The 19636-nt window shown below is 20.4% G+C and overlaps 3 protein-coding genes across 3 annotated transcripts; 1 reads left to right on the top strand and 2 right to left on the bottom strand. All coding sequences in view use genetic code 6, as the record gives it.

The window, feature by feature from the left end:
- Positions 1-372: 372 nt before the first annotated feature.
- On the top strand, positions 373-5689 carry TTHERM_000935601 (cyclic nucleotide-binding domain protein; the record flags this gene model as incomplete). Its single annotated transcript, XM_012798681.1, has 15 exons — positions 373-411; positions 468-517; positions 1016-1105; positions 1402-1491; positions 1779-1865; positions 2287-2376; positions 2673-2762; positions 3016-3105; positions 3383-3472; positions 3765-3854; positions 4162-4251; positions 4537-4626; positions 4911-5000; positions 5284-5373; positions 5599-5689. 15 exons carry the CDS (start codon positions 373-375, stop codon positions 5687-5689), a joined length of 1257 nt encoding a protein of 418 aa, XP_012654135.1.
- Positions 5690-6727: 1038 nt separating this feature from the next.
- TTHERM_00936610 (Serine/Threonine kinase domain protein) lies at positions 6728-16626 on the bottom strand (the record flags this gene model as incomplete). The annotated part of the gene is made up of 25 exons (XM_001020431.2): positions 6728-6884; positions 6943-6998; positions 7783-7872; positions 8136-8225; positions 8492-8581; positions 8916-9005; positions 9267-9356; positions 9615-9704; positions 9975-10064; positions 10298-10387; positions 10650-10739; positions 10953-11042; positions 11314-11403; positions 11671-11760; positions 12028-12117; positions 12696-12785; positions 13041-13130; positions 13397-13486; positions 13792-13851; positions 14244-14324; positions 14479-14568; positions 14805-14975; positions 15062-15151; positions 15207-15292; positions 15442-16626. 24 exons carry the CDS (start codon positions 16624-16626, stop codon positions 6995-6997), a joined length of 3207 nt encoding a protein of 1068 aa, XP_001020431.2. The 3' UTR covers positions 6728-6884; positions 6943-6994.
- A 381-nt stretch (positions 16627-17007) lies between these two features.
- On the bottom strand, positions 17008-18677 carry TTHERM_000936619 (kinase domain protein; the record flags this gene model as incomplete). Its single annotated transcript, XM_012798682.1, has 7 exons — positions 17008-17050; positions 17111-17200; positions 17408-17497; positions 17736-17825; positions 17998-18087; positions 18354-18443; positions 18640-18677. 7 exons carry the CDS (start codon positions 18675-18677, stop codon positions 17008-17010), a joined length of 531 nt encoding a protein of 176 aa, XP_012654136.1.
- Between the last annotated feature and the right edge of the window lie 959 nt (positions 18678-19636).

The following is a 19636-nucleotide window of genomic DNA, read 5'->3' on the forward strand; positions in this document are numbered from 1 at the left end:
GCTTATTAATGGAGGTAAAATGAAATAAAAATATATTGGAAATTGTTAGTTCTAAGCCATTTTTTTTTAATTCATTTTTATATATGATAAATATTGGATAAATACGCCTAAATACTTAAAAATTTTATTTTATTCTAATGAGCTCGTATTCTCGTTATCCATCCCTTATCTCTAGTTGCTACTATATTTTTAGTACACATTTTAAATAGAAATATTAAAATTTAATAATAAATATTGCACAAACTTTTTTTTTGATTTCTCATACTAAAAGCAAATTTATAAATTTATATAATTTATTTGTTCTTTTTATCCACTTATAATTAGTTAAATTTCCATAAATTAATATTCGATATTTTTGAAAAAAAAAAATAAATGATATAATAGATTAATAAATACTACAAATTAGAAGAAGTAATTATTTATTTTTTTATTAATTACTTTAAATTTATTTTTATTAACATAAAAAGTTTTTCAACTCTTCACTCTAATCTCATTAGATTCTTCATATTAATCCTTGGTATATTTACTTTATAATTATTATCTTCATATTTAACTATCAGTTCATTTTAAAATTTTATTTTTTTAATAAAAATAATGACCTATATTGCTTGCTATGATTTATTTACAAATGTTTTTTTAGTTAATTTTATTACCTATTTTAAATAATTTGATATTTTTTATTCATTTTTTCCTTCTAAAACTTTCCTTGATAAAAACAAACAGTTTATTTATTATTTTTGGATTTTAATATATTTAGTTATTAAATTGAATTCCAAACAACATACATAACTCTTTAAATTTGTTTATTAGCTTTTTATCTGATTTAATAATCTTTTTTTTATTGTGCTTGTGTTTATTTTTCTTCTGTCTCTATTAATTTAACATATTTATTTATTTTAAACATTTGCTTTTATTATTAATTTATTCATTCATTTCTTATTATTTCATATTATTTCTTCATTTTTTTCTTCAAAAAATTAATTAATTATATTTTGTTTCTTGAATATTTAAAAAGTGGATAATAAATAAGTGATTAAGATGCATTAGAATTAGGTTCTGCTTTAGCAAATTGCACAAATCTCTCAAATTTGACACTTATCCTTTAGTAAATTCAGTTTATTTGTTTTGGTTTGTGATATTTTTACTTACTTTTAAATTGAATTTAAAACATTAGAGCTCTTTTTATTTGTTTATTAACTTTTTATTTTATTTCATTTACTTTTCTTTTTACTTTTACTTGTGTTCATTTTTCTTCTATCTCTCTCTCTCTTAATTTACTCATTTTTTTATTTTCAACATTTGCTTTTATTATTTATTTATTAATTCATTTCTTATTAACTCAAATTTTTTCTTCATTTTTTTGTTATTATTAATTATAAATTTTTTTTAATATTAAAAAAGTAACATCAAAATTGGTGTAATAGGAGTAACAAGATTAGTTTCTGCTTTAGCAAATTGCACAAATCTCTCAAATTTGACACTTAATCTTGGGTAAATTAAGTTAATTTGTTTTGGATTGTTTTTTTACTAAAAAAATTGAATTTAAAACAATAAAGCTCTTTTAATTAAGTTTATTTTTAGTTGATTTGCTTTTCTTTTTCATTTTTATTGTACTTGTGTTTATTTTTCTTGTATCTCTCTTAAATTAAATCATTTTTTTATTTTCAACATTTGTTTATTTATTTATTAATTAATTCATTTCTTATTATTTCATATTTTTTCTTCATTTTTTTTTCTAAATAATTTATTAATTTATTTTTTCTTTAATATTTAAAAAGATCGAATATTGGTGATTAAGGTACATCAGACTTAGGTTATGCTTTAGCAAATTGCACTAATCTCTCATATTTAACACTTGATCTTAGGTAAATACAGTTTATTAGTTTTGGCTTGTGATATTTTTACTTATAAAATTGAATTTAAAACAGCATAGCTCATTTTATTTGTTTATTAGCTCTTTATTTGATTTAGTTTTTATTGTATTTGTGTTTATTTTTCATCTATCACATATATAAAAAAAGTGTAATCTGTCTGACCCCTTATTTTTAATAAAAATAATCCTGTCTCAGGCCATTAATGATCGGCGATGGATGATTTAATTTTTTCCAAAAGTCTGGAGACAGAATTCACTTTTTTCTATATATTATCTCGCTTAATTTAATTCATTATGTATTTTCAACATTTATTTTTATTATTTATTTAATTATTTTCTTATTATTTCTTATTTTTTCTTTTTTTTTCTTTTAAATAATTAATTTTTTATATATTTTCCCTCCAACATTAAAGCGATAATAAAATTTGTGCAATTGGTATATCATGTTTATGTTCTGCTTTAGTAAATTGCACTAATCTCTCAAATTTGACACTTGATCTTAGGTAAATTCAGTTTATTAGTTTTGGATTGTGATATTTTTACTTATAAAATTGAATTTAAAACCATAAATCTCTTTTTATTTGTTTATTAGCTTTTTATTTCATTTAATTTTCTTTTTCTTCTTTATTGTACTTGAGTTTATTTTTCTTCTACTGTATGTATATCTTTTAATTTAACTCATTTTTTTATGTTCAACATTTGCTTTTATATTATCATTTCTTGTTATTTCATATTTTTTTCTTCATTATTGTTCTAAATAGTTAATTAATTATATCTATTTTCTTAAATATTTAAAAAGTGACAATAAAATTGGTTCAATAGGTGCATAAGGCTTATGCCGTGCTTTAGCAAATTGCAAAAATCTCTCAAATTTTACACTTTCTCTTCAGTAAATTCAGTTTATTTTTATTAGATTGTGATATTATTTTTATTTATAAAATTGAATTTAAAACAAAAAAAATTTTTATTTCATTTACTTTTCTTTTTTATTGTAGTTTTGTTTATTTTTCTTATATCTCTCTTAATTTAACTCATTTTTTATTTTATTTATTAATTTATTTCTAATTATTTTATATTTTTTCTTCATTTTTTCCTTTTAATAATTAATTAATTAATTATATTTTTTTTTCAACTTTTAAAAGATAGAATTAAATTGGCGATTAAGGCTCATTAGCCTTAGGTTCTGATTTATAAAATTACTCTAATATCTCAAATTTGTCACTTAATCTTTCGTAAATTAAGTTTATTTGTTTTGGGTTATGATATTTTTACTTATCATATCTAATTTAAAACAATAGAGCTCTTTAAATTTTTTAATTACTTTTTATTTCATTTACTACTCTTTTTCTTTTATATTATACTTAACTTTATTTTTCTTCTATCACTTTTAATTTAAATTATTTTTTTTTCAGCATTTTCTATTATTATTTTTTTATTTACTTCTTATTATTTCAAATATTTTTTTCATTTTTGTTCTAAATAATTTATTTTTTTTCAATATTTAAAAAGATCCAATTAAATTTCTGATAAAGGAGTATCTGGATTAGGTTCTGCTTTATCAAATTGCACTTATCTCTCAAGTTTGAAACTTGATCTTAGGTAAATTCAGTTTATTAGTTTTGGATTGTGATATTTTTACTTATACAACTGAATTTAAAAAGATGTAGCTATTTTAATTTGTTAATTAACTTTTTATTTGATTTATTTATCTTTTTCTTTTTTATTTCACTTGTGTTTTTTTTATTCTCTCTTTTTTAATTTTGCCCATTTTTTTTATTTTTCAACATTTATTTTTTTATTTATTAATTCTTTTCTTATTATTTCATATTTATTTTTCATTTCTTTTTCCTTCTAAATTAATTAATTGTATATATATTTTTCCTCATTAAAGTGACAATAAAGTTGGTGCATTAGGTATATCATGCTTATGCTCTGCTTTAGCAAATTGCATTAATCTCTCAAATTTGACACTTGATTTTAGGTAAATTCAGTTTATTAGTTTTTAATTGTAATATTTATACTTACTTATAAAATTGAATTAAAAACTATATTAGTTCTTTAATTTGTTTATTAGCTTTTTATTTGATTTACTTTTCTTTTTGTTTTTTATTGTACTTGTTTGTGTTAATTTTTCTTGTATCTCCCATAACTTAACTCATTCATTTTTTTATTTTTACATTTGTTTTTATTATTTATTAATTCATTTCTATTTTCTTCATATTTACTTCATTTTTTCATTCCTAATAACTAATTAATTAATTATACTTTTTTCTTCAATATTTAAAAAGTATCAATAAAATTGGGGTAAATGTTGCATCAGGCTTATGTTCTAGTTTAGGAAATTGCACTAATCTCTCAAGCTTGACACTTGATCTTAGGTAAATTCAGTTTATTAGTTTTGGATTGTGATGTTTTTACTTAAATTTGAATTAAAAACTATATAGAATTTGTTAATAGGCCTATTATTTGATTTACTTTTATTTTTCATTTTTATTGTACTTATGTTTATTTTTCTTGTCTTTCTTAATTTAAATCATTTTTATATTTTCAGCATTTACATTAATTATTTAATAATTCATTTCTTAATATATTTTTTCTTCATTTTTTCCTTCTAATTTTTAATTAATTAATTAACTATATTTTTTTCTTCAATATTAAAAAAGTGACAATAAAATTGGTGCAATTGGTGTATTAGGCTTATGTTCTGCTTTAGCAAATTGCACAAATATCTCAAAATTGAAACTTACTCTTTAGTAAATTCAGTTTATTTGTTTTTGATTGTGATATTTTTACTTATAAAATTGAATTTAAAACAATGAAGCTTTTTTAATTTATTTATTAGCTTTTTATTTTTTTTTAGTTTTCTTTTTTTTTAATTGTATTTATTTTTTTTATCTCTCTTAATTTAACTCATTTTTTTATTTTCTACAATTAATTTTATTATTTATTAATCCATTTCTTATTATTTCATATTTTTTCTTCATTTTTTTATTCTTAATAACTAATTACTTACTATTTTTTTTCAATATTTAAAAAGAAACAGTAACATTGGTGATTAAGATGTATCAGGCTTAGGTTGTGCTTTAGCAAACTGCATTAATCTCTCAAATTTGATACTTGATCTTAGGTATATTCAGTTTATTAGTTTTGCATTGTGATTTTTATACTTATAAAATTGAATTAAAAAAAAATATTAGTTCTTGCTTTTTATTTGACTTACATTTCTTTTTTATTTAATATTTTTGTTAAATTTTCTACTATCTTTCTTAATTTAACTCATTAATTTTTTTATTTTCAGCCTTTGCTTTTATTATTTAGTCATTTCTTATTGTTTCATATTTTTTCTTCATTTTTTCATTCTTAATAACTTTAATAACTGATTAATTTCACATTTTTTCTTCATTAAAAAGTTGCAATTAAATTGGTAATTAAGTTGCATCAGACTTAGGTTCTGCTTTAGCAAATTGTACTAATCTCTCGTATTTGGAACTTAATTTTTGGTAAATTAATTTATTTGTTTTGGATTGTTATATTTTTACTAAGAAAATTTAATTTAAAATAATATAGCATTTTTAATTTGCTTGCTTATTAGCTTTTTATTAATTTTTTTTGTTTTTTATTCAGCTAAATCTTTTTTTATTTATTAATTTTAAATATAATTTTTAATTAATAAAATTTTATTCTATTTAATTTGTTTAAGTATTTTATTTATTAAAATATAAAAGTAAAAACTAAATCTATAAAAAATATCAATTGAAAGTGAAAAGCAAGTTTATTAAATTAAAAAGATTAGTTGACTTTAAATTAAAGTTCTGATGATAGACAAACAGTGAAAATAATAAAATATTTGAATAATAGAAAATAATATTTTCTATTACATAATATTTTGTAATATGATAATTTAACCTAAAATATACATAGATTCATTATTTATTTATGAATATTAATTATATTTCGGTAAATTAATAAATAACTTATGTAATTATAATTATTTTTTGTTAATGTGAATATTTAAATTAAATTTATAAATTTATGATAGTATTTTTTTAAAAAAATTTTAAATCTTTTTGTATTTCATAATTTTCAATTAAACTCAAATTATATAAATATTTTAAGGATTCACAATACAATATAATTATAATATACTTTTCAAAGATAAACAATAACTAATTATATTGTAAAAAAAGGGATTTTTAATTTCCGTATTTTGGTTAAATTTAATCTTGATATAGCTATTTATGATATATTATATTTTTCAGATAATTTTTATGTTAATTGGCTTTAATAATTTATTAAATATAATAATAAATCCTATTATTAAAATATTTTTAATGTTTAATTAAAAACAGGTAATTATTAATCCAGAATCAATAGTTATGATGTCCAGATATTTTATATAGATGAAGGTGATATGAATGAATATGAAAAATAAGATTATTATTAACATTTTGGTGATTATTGCGAAATTAATCATAATCTTGAAAATTATTCGACTAAACATTTAAAAGTGATAAAGATGAAGATAAAGATTAAAAAAAATGAAATATGATTTTAATCTATTTTCAAATTTTTTTGGAAATAAAATTATTTTGTAATTATAAATTAAATTTATTGAGAGAAAAGTAATTATATACATAGATAAGTAAATAATCTGACTACTTTATATTTATTAAATATTATAGTTTTTTGGGGCATATTTAGTGCAATATTGGCAGATTCAAATAATAGTATTTCTAAATTAAATAAATTCATCACAGAGTATGTTTTAAAAATAAAATTATTTTAAAGATGATCTACCTGTGATTAGGATTTAAACAAAGTTTTAAGTTATAAATCAAATTATAATTAATAACCATGATATAATTAATCAATAAATTAATATAAAAAAAACAATATTAAAAAGTATATTTTTTTTATGACATATTTATGAAGAATTTAATTCTTAATTTATAAAATTAATAAATTTCAGTTTTTATATTTAACTTTTAGTTGATTGTCATTTTATAGTTATCTATTTTATAAGTTAAAATAAGTCAATTTTTTTATAAAATTTACTAATTATATTATACCATTGCTTGTATTTATTTTTCTAATGAATTCTTCAATTAAATATGCGAATCATCATCTAAAATTTAAAATTAAAAGTTATAATTTTAAAAAATAAAATTTTAAATTAATCTAAAATTTTGAAATAAACAAATAATTATTTTGTTAGATGTAAGATTACAACTAAGAATTTTTAAATATATTAACATCAGAAAAAATATTGAAAGTCATAATGTTTAATAAATATAATTATGTTTTAAATAAATCTAATAACTATAAATATGGGTAATTATTAGAGTTGATCGATATTTACAATTTTTTCTATCGATCGATATCTATTTTTCCAAAAATATAAGATCTTCATTCAAAAATGAAGACCTTCTCCGCTGTGACCCCCCTCCCTTATTTATAATTATTTATTCTTTTTTTTAAATATGCCAAATAAAATTTATAGTTTGGGTATTTTTAGACTTAAACTATTTTTATCTTAATTTTATTTTTTTAAATGTATATTTTATTTAAGTTGTAGCAGTGATAATGAAAGTTCATTTAAAATAAAATAGTAAATTTACAAGATGCTCACTATTGATTTTATGATTTTTGATTAATTTTAGCATATGTGCACAGTGCATTATGTGTGTATGCTATACATAGTATTATAAAAAATGTTGGCTTTCGTTAGTATTTTATCTGTGTTGTGATAAGTAAGTAAGGAAATTCGTTATATTTTATTTTGTTAGTAAGTAAATAAGCAAGTTAGTTAGTAAATGACAAGTTTGCTTAATTAGCTAATAACTAAACGAAAAACATAAAATAATTAATTCTCAATTATTAGTTTATCTATCAATAAATTTAATTTTTACTATAAATGAAGCTTCGGAGTTATGATATTCTTGCACTAGGCTATTGCTGTGGCTAAAACTTTTGCACACTATACACCAATATTATTCTCTCTTTAAATTTAAGAAAAAATAACGAATTAAATAAATAAATATGGAGGATAAAGGATAGTAAAAAAACAATGGCTTTCGTTAGTATTTTAGTTGTGTTGTTATGATTAAGTAAAGAAATTCGACATATTTTATTTTGTTAGTAAGTAAATAAGCAAGTTAGTTAGTAAATGACAAGTTTGCTTAATTAGCAAATAACTAAGTCAAAAACTTAAAATAATAAATTCTCAATTATCAGTTTATCAATCAATAAATTTAATTTTTACTTTAAATTAAGTGTCAAAGTTGTGATATTTTTGCACTAGGCTATTTCTGCTCCTAAATCTTTTGCACCCTCATCACCAATTTTATTCTTACTTTAAATATAAGAAAAATAACAAATTAAATAAATAAATATGGAGGAGAAACAATAGTAAAAAAATGATGGCTTTCGTTAGTATTTTAGTTGCATTATGTTGAGTAAGTAAAGAAATTTGTTATATTTTATTTGGTTAGTAAGTAAATAAGCAAGTTAGTTAGTTAGTAAATTATTAGCTGGCTTAATTAGCTAATGAATAAGTCAAAAACTTAAAATAATCAATTCTTAATTATTAGTTTATAAATCAATAAATTTAATATTTACTATAAATCAAGCATCAAAGTTATGATATTCTTGCAATTAGCTATTCCTGTGCCTAAATCTTTTGCACCCTATGCACCAATATTATTCTCTCTTTAAATATAAGAAAAAATAACGAATTAAATAAATAAATATGGAGGAGAAAGGATGGTAAAAAAACGGTAATTCACGTGGCAAGCGCACACTCGTGCGCATGTGCGCTCGCCATGTGAGAATCCTAAAAAAACGATAGCTTTCGTTAGTATTTTAGTAGTTTTGTTATGAGTAAGTAAATAAATTCATTATATTTTATTTGGTTAGTAAGTAAAAAAGCAAGTTAGTTAGTTAGTAAATTATTAGCTGACTTAATTAGCTAATGAATAAATCAAAAACTTAAAATAATCAAGTCTTAATTATTAGTTTATAAATCAATAAATTTAATTTATACTATAAATCAAGCGTCAAAGTTGTGATATTCTTGCACTAGGCTATTCCTGTGCCTAAATCTTTTGCATCCTATGCGCCAATATTATTCTCTCTTTAAATATAAAAATAAATAACGAATTAAATAAATAAATATGGAGGAGAAAGGATGGTAAAAAATGATAGCTTTCATTAGTATTTTAGTTGTGTTGTGATGCGTAAGAAAAGAAATTTGTTATATTTTATTTGGTTAGTAAGTAAATAAGCAAGCTAGTTAGTAAATGATAAGCTAGCTTAATTAGCTAATAACTAAGTAAAAAGCTTAAAATAATCAATTCTCAATTATTAGTTTATCGATAAATAATTTAATTTTTACTTTAAATTAAGCGTCAAAGTTGTGATATTCTTGCACAAGGCTATTCCTGTAACTTATTCTTTTGTACTCTTACCACCAATTTTATTCAAACTTTAAATTATAACAAATTAAATAAATAAGGAGAAGAATGCAAGGTAAAAAAACAATGGCTTTCGTTAGTATTTTAGTTGTGTTGTGATGAGTAAGTAAAGAAATTCGTTATATTTTATTTGGTTAGTAAGTAAGTAAGTAAATAAGCAAGTTAGTTAGTAAATGATAAGCTGGCTTAATTAGCTAATAACTTTGTTAAAAACTATAAATAATCAATTCTCAATTATTAGTTTATCAATCAATAAATTTAATTTTTACTATAAATCAAGCGTCAAAGTTATGATATTCTTGCACTAAGCTATTGCAGTGCCTAAATCTTTTGCACCCTATGCACCAATATTATTATCTCTTTAAATTTAAGAATAAATAAAAAATTAAATAAATAAATATCGAGGAGAAAGGATGGTAAAAATGTCTTTCGTTTGTTTGTATTTTAGTTATGTTGTTTGTGATCAGTAAGTTATGAAATTCGTTATATTTTATTTGATTAATCAGTAAATAAGCAAATTATTTAGTAAATGATAAGCTGGCTTAATTAGCTAATAACTAAGTCAAAAACATAAAATAATCTATTCTCAATTATTAGTTTATCAATCAATCAATATATTTAATTTTTACTATAAAAAAAGTGTCAAAATTTTGATATTCTAGCACTAGGCTATTCCTATGCCTAAACCTTTTGCACCCTCCTCACCAATATTATTCTTACTTTAAATATAAGAAAATATAACAAATTAATTAAATATGGAGGAGAAATGATGGTAAAAAAACGATGGCTTTCGTTAGTATTTTAGTTTTGTTGTGATTATTAACAAAAGAAATTTATTATATTTTATTTGGTTAGTAAGTAATTAAATAAGCAAGTTAGTTAGTTGATGAAAAGCTAACTTAATTAGCTAATAACTAAGTATTAGTTTATTAATATATAATTTAATTTTTACTTTAAATCAAGCGTCAAAGTTGTGATATTCTTGCACAAGGCTATGCTTGTGCCTAACTATTTTGCACCCTATGCACCAATTTTATTCCAACTTTAAATATAATAATAAATAACGAATTGAATAAATAAATATGGAGGAGAAAGGATGGTAAAAAAACGATGGCTTTCTTTAGTATTTTAGTTTTGTTGTGATCATTAACTAAAGAAATTCGTTTTATTTTATTTGTTTAGTAAGTAAGTAAATAAGTTAGTTAGTTAATGACAAGCTGGCTTAATTAGCTATTAAATAATTCAAAAACTTAAAATATTCAACTCTCAATTATTAGTTTATTAATAAATAATTTAATTTTTACTTTAAACCAAGAGTCAAAGTTGTTATTTTCTGGCACTAGGCTATTTCTGTGCCTAAATCTTTTGCACCCTATTCACCAATATTATTCTCTCTTTTAATATAAGAAAAAATAACAAGTTAAATAAATAAATATAGAGGAGTAAAGATGGTAAATATTTTATTTGGTTATTAAGTAAGTAAATGAGCAAGTTAGTTAGTAAATGATAAGCTGGCTTAATAAACTAATAACTAAATAAAAAGTTTAAAATAATTAATTCTCAATTATTAGTTTATCAATCAATCAATCAATAAATTTAATTTTTACTTTAAATCAAGCGTCAAAGTTGTGATATTCTTGTACTTGGCTATTTCATTGCCTAAATTTTTTACACCATCATCACCAATATTATTCTAACTTTAAATATAAAAATAATTAACTAATTAAATAAATAAATAAATAATGAGTAGAAAGGATGGTAAATAAACGATAGCTTTCATTAGTATTTTAGTTGTGTTGTGATGAGTAAGTAAAGAAATTCGTTATATTTTATTTTTTTAGTGAGTAAATAAGTAAATTAGTTAGTAAATGACAAGCTAGCTTAATTAGCTAATCACTAAATTAAAAACTATAAATAATCAATTCTCAATTATTAGTTTATCAATCAATCAATAAATTTAATTTTTACTTTAAATCAAGCTTCAAAGTTGTGATATTCTTGCACTAGGCTATTGCAGTGCCTAAATCTTTTGCACCCTATGCACCAATATTATTATCTCTTTAAATATAAGAATAAATAAAAAATTAAATAAATAAATATCTAGGAGAAAGGATGGTAAATAAACGATAGCTTTAGTTAGTATTTTAGTTGTGTTGCGATGAGTAAGTAAAGAAATTCGTTATATTTTATTTGGTTAGTAAGTAAATAAGCAAGTTAGTTAGTAAATGACAAGCTTGCTTAATTAGCTAATAAATAAGTTAAAAACTATAAATAATCAATTCTCAATTATTAGTTTATCAATCAATCAATAAATTTAATTTTTACTTTAAATCAAGGGTCAAAGTTGTGATCTTCTTGCATTAGGCTATTCCTGTACCTAAATTTTTTGCACCCTGTGCACCAATATTATTCCAACTTTAATTATAAGAATAAATAACGAATTAAAAAAATAAATATGGAGGAGAAAGGATGGTAAAAAAACAATGGCTTTTGTTATTATTTTAGTTGTGTTGTGATCAGTAAGTAAAATAATTCGTTGTATTGTATTTAGTTAGTAAGTAAATAATCAAGTTAATCAGTAAATGAAAAGCTGGCTTAATTAGCTAATAACTAAGTTAAAAACTATAAATAATCAATTCTCAATTATTAGTTTATCAATCAATCAATAAATTTAATTTTTACTTTAAATCAAGGGTCAAAGTTGTGATCTTCTTGCACTTGGCTATTTCTTTACCTAAATCTTTTACACCATCATCACAAATATTATTCTAACTTTAAATATAAGAATAATTAACGAATTAAATAAATAAATATGGAGGAGAAAGGATGGTAAATAAACGATAGCTTTCGTTAGTATTTTAGTTGTGTTGTGATGAGTAAGTAAAGAAATTTGTTATAATTTATTTGGTTAGTAAGTAAATAAGCAAGTTAGTTAGTAAATGATAAGCTGACTTAATTAACTAATAACTAAGTAAAAAGCTTAAAATAATCAAGTTCGCACATAGGTTGCGATCACTGCGATCAGCGATCATGATCGAAGCTATAGTTTTCTTTAAAATGCGATCAAAATAATTTTGATTTTCTTTTTTAATAAGGTTATAATCGCAACAAAAGAATGCTGACTAGTTCCCAAACTACGACTGGGAACTAATTTATTATAGTGCCCAGTGCCTGCTGTTCCCTTACCGTGCAATATTACCCGATCTGCGATCATTGATCGCAAAATAAAAAATTAAAACTTGAAGCGCTCAATTTTTTTGATCGCAGTAGCAGTGATCGCAATTTAGCGGAAAGACCAAAATAATCAATTCTCAATTATTAGTTTATCAATAAATAAATATAATTTTTACTATAAATTAAGCCTCAATGTTGTGATATACTTGCACTAGGCTATTTCTGAGCCTAAATCTTTTGCACCCTATGCACCAATATTATTCTTACTTTAAATATAAGAATAAATACCAAATTAAATATGGAAGAGAAAGGATGGTAAAAAAAGGATAGCTTTAGTGAGTATTTTAGTAGTTTTCTTTTTAGTAATTAAAGAAATTTGTTTTATTTTATTTGATTAGTAAGTAAATAAGCAATTTAGTTAGTTAATGATAAGCTGGCTTAATTAACTAATAACTAAGTAAAAAGCTTAAAATAATCTATTCTCAATTATTAGTTTATCAATCAATCAATTTAATTTTTACTTTAAATCAAGCGTCAAAGTTGCGATATTCTAGCACTTGGCTATTCCTGTGCCTAAATGTTTTGCACCCTATGCACCAATATTATTCCAACTTTAAATATAAGAATAAATAACGAATTAAATAAATAAAATGTAGGAGAAAGGATGGTAAAAAAACGATGGTTTTCGTTAGTATTTTAGTTGTGTTGTGAACAGTAAGTAAAGAAATTCGTTATATTTTATTTAGATAGTAAGTAAGTAAATAAGCAAGTTAGTCAATAAATGACAAGCTGGCTTAATTAGCTAATAACTAAGTTAAAAACTAAAAATAATCAATTTTCAATTATTAGTTTATCAATCAATAAATTTAATTTTTACTTTAAATCAAGCGTCAAAGTTGTGATATTCTAGCACTTGGCTATTCCTGTGCCTAAATGTTTTGCACCCTACTCACCAATATTTTTATCTCTTTAAATATAAGAAATAACAACGAATTAAATAAATAAATATGGAGGAGAAAGGATGGTAAAAAGAGGATGGCTTTCGTTAGTATTTTAGTTGTGTTGTGATGATTAAGTAAACAAATTCGTTATATTTTATTTAGTTATTAAGTAAGTAATTAAATAAGCAAGTTAGTTAGTAAATGACAATATGACTTAATTGGTTAATAACTAAGTCAAAAGCTTAAAAAAATCAATTCTCAATTATTAGTTTATCAATCAATCAATAAATTTAATTTTTACTATAAATTAATTGTCAATGTTGTGATTTACTGGCACTAGGCTATTCCTGCGCCTAAATCTTTTGCACCCTCATCATCAATTATATTCCAACTTTAAATATAAGAATAAATAACGAATTAAATAAATAAATATGGAGGAGAAAGGATGGTAAAAAAATGATGGCTTTAGTTAGTATTTTAGTTGTGTTGTGATGAGTAAGTAAATAAACAATTTAATAAATTTCAAGCAGAATTATGAGTAAGAGAATTTTTATATTACAATTCTAAAACTAAGTTTTTACTTTCAATTTTCTCTTAAAATGTATTTAATAAGTGCGTTGTTTTTTAATATTTATAAAATTATTTTAACCAATTTTTAACAAGAAAAATTAAGAAATAAATTCCAAACAATTTTCAAAACCACTAGCCCCACTTGATATAAAAAAAAGAAAATAATAAAAAATAAATTAATTTCCAAAGAGAATAAAAAAAATAAGAAATTACTTTTAATCTAAATTTAAATAAGTCGCATTTTAAAACTTTTCTAAAAAAGTGTTCACTTTCTTTTCATTTACTTTATTATCGCTTTACAAATAAATTAAAAATAACTGTTAAAAAACATCAAACATATAAAGCTAGAAAGCTAGCAAATAAATGCAAAAAGTGAATTAATCAGAAGATTTAAAAGAATTTTTTATGTTTAATGAAATAAAAAGGATTATCAACTTAAAAATATTACGTTAATTAAAGATACAAATAACTAACATTTGAGATGTTTTGAATATCATCTATAAAAGTATCCCCTTCTACTTTTGTCAATGTTTTGAGGCTAAATTAATGAAATAATATAACTAAGTACAATTAATAAATAATTTTTGTGTAGTTAAAATAATTTACATTACTTACCTGTAAAACAGATTTATTTTAAATTTCAAAATGAATAATATATCATTTTTATTATATAAAAGCTAAATAATTTATCTTTATTTTAAAGTGTAAATAAATATCTTAAAGAAAATTGAATACTTATTGATTTCTATAAAAATCATTAATTAAGATAATTACCTTAAATTTAAATTAGATCTATGACCCTATTAAAGAAGACATGGTTAAGTGTTTATAGATCCATTTTTATTTTCTATCATTAACTCTTCTTTACTGTAAATTTTGATTTTTGTGAATTATTTAAAGAAATTATCAATTTAAGGTAAGATATCTTCTTCAATCATATTTTTTCTATTATAACTAAATTATTTTATTTATTTAGATAAATCTGTTCAACAAATTATAATTTTATAATTAAATTATTTAAAGTAAGTTACTCCCAATAAATATTTAATTCAGTAGGAATTTCACTATTTAACTATATTTCTTTGATTACATTAGCAAATTAATCATTTTCAAGCTCACAACTATTTAAAAATTTATTTTTAAAATATTTTTTATCATTTATTTTAAAAGTTTTACTTGAAGTAAAAAAAGATAACATAAATAGACCAATCTTATTTTACTTATTTTTCAACTTTTTTTCTGTCAACTACTACGTCTGTTTACTTTTATATTTATAAATTAAATTAATTTTTATTTATTAAAACTTAGAAATATTTTATGATTGATTATTAGAAGAATATAAACATTTATTTGTAAGAAATATTATTAAATCAACAAAAATTAAATTTCGAAAATTATTTCAGATATTTACAGATAAATATGAGGTGAGATAGTGATTAATTTCAAATCCTATTTCCTTAATAAAATTGAGATCTATTTTACTTTTAATTTTAAATAACTAATCACTGAATTGTGAATGGATTAAATAACAATCATCTCTTTAGTTAATGTCTTCTTAGACCATACTTTTTTTCACAATATCTTAGATAGATTTGGCAAATTTTATGAATTTGCTTTAGCCATTAAGCTCTTTAAATCTCTCTATAACTTTTAAGAGAGTTTTTCCTAATGAGTATACATCAGATTTATAACTTATTTTATTTACATCTTAATTCCTCTATTCTTGTGATGAATAATTATCTGTCTTTCCTCTAATTTACATATTGCCTTCCTAATAAATTTCAGAAATTCCAAAATCGGTATAAATATAGTTTCCTCTATTATCAACTAAAATATTTTTTGGTTTTATATCTAGATGCAAAATGTTTTTATTTTTCAAGTCTATTAATCCATGGATTAGATTAAAAATCATCTTTATTAAATTTTGCTCTGTAAATATATTTTTGTCTTTGTTGAAATTTTCTAACTCTTATTGCAAATTTTTTTAGAATTTTTCATGAATAAATATATGTAAATTGTCATATATTTTTATGTGGTCAATCAATTATAAAAAATTTTTTTCATCTTTTAATATGTCAAAAATTTTCTTTTGCATGTCAATAGTTTAATTCATTTATACATAAATTATTTTTATTATAACATTTTTATTGATTATATCTTCATAAATAAAGGACTCACCACCTTATTCAATACAAGAACCTAAAGCATAATTTTTTTCTTTTTTTTTTAGTTCATCATTAATTTATTCTACAGAATAAATTTATTATTGAGAAAATTACTCTTATTAAGAGATTTCTATCTAATGTAAAGAGCCAAATTCAATTATTTATGGTTTATTGCTGGAATGAGAAGAGGAAGATTTATAAAATATTGATTTAGGTGTTTTATTTTAATAATGAGATAACTAACTTTAAGAATTTTATGCTTTTTCATACGAAACTAGGCTAATTCTATATACCTAAAAGCTAATGACTCTTTCTAAAGATTCTTAATTTTAACTTGAATAACTTTGTTAAGATATTATTATTGATGGATCTTAATTTGGATGGTAGTAACATCTTTCTTCTTTTATATAAATTGGTTAATTATTCATCATACAAAAGATGGACTTTTAATTTAAAATAGAATTATTTAAAAATAAATATATTTAAAAGTAGATTTAAATCATTTTTTAATATTCTAAAAAATTAAATTTACTTTATCTTATAAAACGTCTTTTTTTACCAGAATATATTTTATCTTTACTTTTTACTTATTAATTAACTAATTTATTTAATACCTAAATTTTATGACTTCAATCAATTAATAAATAAATCTTTCAATTGACTCCTTTAATATTAATTAATTAAATCAATGATTATTTTAACCTTTTACATTGAAAATATTAACTACATATAATATACTCTTCTATATTTATTTAATATTGTCCTAATAAATTTTATTTATTTATTTTATTTTAATTCATGTATTTTTATTTTCAGATTTATCTTTTGTTTAAATAATTTAAATTCAACAAGAAGCTTTTTTTTTTTATAAAAAATTTATTAAAAATTTGAGATATTTATTTTAAATATTTTTACGAAATGTCAATTGTTAAATTAGAAAGTTTAGCACATTTTGATAAGGTAAAACCTAAATTGTTTGCACCCAAATCACCAATTAAATTGTTTCTTTAATTAGTTAATAAATATTTATTCTTTAAATCAAAAAATTAAGATGAAAAAAACCATAAAATAAATAAATTAATTAATGAGGAAATTGTCTAAAAATAAATCACTGTTTATAAGAGATAAAAATTATAACAATTTTATTTATTCTCTGAAATATTTATATCTTATTAAATTAAATAATAAGATGAAAATATAGACTATTTTTACCTAAGGTTTAGATGCAAAAATGAGAGTTTAGAGCACATTACTAAACCAGAACCTAAATCTGAAGCACCATATGCAGTAATTTGATTACTTCTTTTATATTTTTAATAAAATTATTTATGCAACTTCAAAGAGATGTAAAAATAGTTAAATAAAAAAGATCATTTTAAAATATTATTCTAATTTTAAATTTAATAAGAATAAAAAATTAGCTAAGTAAATCAATTAGCTAAATCTATAAAAGATTTTCATTACACATTGATTATATAAACAAAAATATTATTTTTCTTGTATTTTCTATCAAAATAAAAAATAAATAAACAATTTATACTCTAGGAAAAGAGACAAATTTTAGAGTTATGTGCCCTTTGCTAGAGCAAAACCTAAGATAGACGAACCTTTATCACCAAATTGACTTCCACTTTTAAAATTTTGAGAAAAATATTATAAAGAAAGTAAGTAAAGCAGATAAAAGAATTATTTGAAAATTGAAAAATTCAGACGAAACAAATAAAAATAAGCAAAAAAGAAGTCAAAATGAATTTTTAATTTTTTTTCAAAAATCATAAAAATAAAAAAAGAAATTCGTTTACGTAAATTGGAGTACCAAAGTAGAAAGTTAAGTGCAATTTGCTAACCAAGGTCCTAAATTTAATATACACAGTGAACCAATTTTAATCCATCTATATAATTTATTGATAGAAATTAGAAATTATGAGTAAATATTCAAAAAAAATGATATTCAAAAAATATTATTAATACAAAATAAGATACTAAATTTAATAAAGAAAAAATTTCATAAATAAACAATTAGGCTCAATTTTTAAATTAAACAAACAATTAAATAATTTTCTTATTATTTTAATTATTATTGATGAATATTAAGATATTAAATTTTTATTAATTTTATTTATTCAAATAAATGTCAAAAAACATAAAAAGAATTTACCTTAGGTTTAGAGTTAAAGATGACAGATTACAACATTTTGATATTGCAGAACCTAAGTTTGATATAATCTAAGCATCAATTTGATTGCCTCTGATATATTTTTTAAATATTATTTTGTAAGTTACTCTAAAAAATGAAGTTGTTAAGCAGAAAAATAAAATTTTCAATTTTAAAATAAAGTTTAGTATGAAAATATTCAAAGCAATAAGATAAAGATAATTTGTTTTATAAATTTTGGTAATGGAAATAAAAAGCATTAATATATAATATAATAAATTATTATTACTCAAGATCAACAGTTAAATTTAACAGATTGCTACACATCGCTAAAGAAGAATCTAAGTCTGATGCATCTTCAAAATCATAATATTCTCTTTAGAGTTTTTAAGAAAATTTTTTAGTTTTTAAAAAAATAATAATAAAAATAAAGAAGAAAATTAATTTTTAAAAAATAATAATTTTTATTTTTTAAGTTAAAAATTATTAAAATATGTTGATAAATTATATCATAATAAATAAAGTATTTAAAATATTTTGCTAACCTTAAATTAAGAATCAGAGTTTAAAGTTTAGATTTTTTTGGTATTGCAGAACTTAATTTTGACGTGCCTTTTATTGAGTTAATATTCTTCCTTTAATAATTTTGAAAAAAATTTTATTTAAATGAAAAAAATTCAAACTTGATTTAGATTGTAAATCAATTTAAATTAGGTTTTTATTTTATTAGATTTATTTTTTAAATAGGATTTTGTTGATTTATATGAAAAATTTATTTTAAAAATTTGTTAGATGAAATTAATCATTTTAATAAATAGATTAATAAAATCAAAATAAAAATTCAAAAAATTTAATGAAATAAATAATCATTATAAAAACTAATTTACTTACTTACAAAATATAATAAATGAAAAAAAATTATTATTTTACTCATGCAAATTAAGCAAAATATCAATAAAAATAGATAAAAGACTTTACCAAACAAATTATAATAACAAAGTTGATAGACTATCACATTTTGCTAAAGCAGAGCTTAAGCGTTTTGCAGCCTTATCACTAATATATTCAATACTATTTACATAGAAATTATTATATAAATTTAACGCTAAAAATAATTTTTAATAAAATGTTAGAAAAAAATAAATAAATACAAAATGATTAAAAATAAATAAACTTTTTTTACTTGAGCTGAAGTGTTAAAGTGGTTAAATTAGTACATTTTTTGATGCCCGAGCTTAGGCTTTTTACTTCTTCATCTTTGATAATATATTCTCTTTTTATTTTTT

This window comes from Tetrahymena thermophila, assembly GCF_000189635.1.
Source record: "Tetrahymena thermophila SB210 genomic scaffold scf_8254570, whole genome shotgun sequence".
Classification (NCBI taxonomy): Eukaryota; Ciliophora; class Oligohymenophorea; order Hymenostomatida; family Tetrahymenidae; genus Tetrahymena; species Tetrahymena thermophila.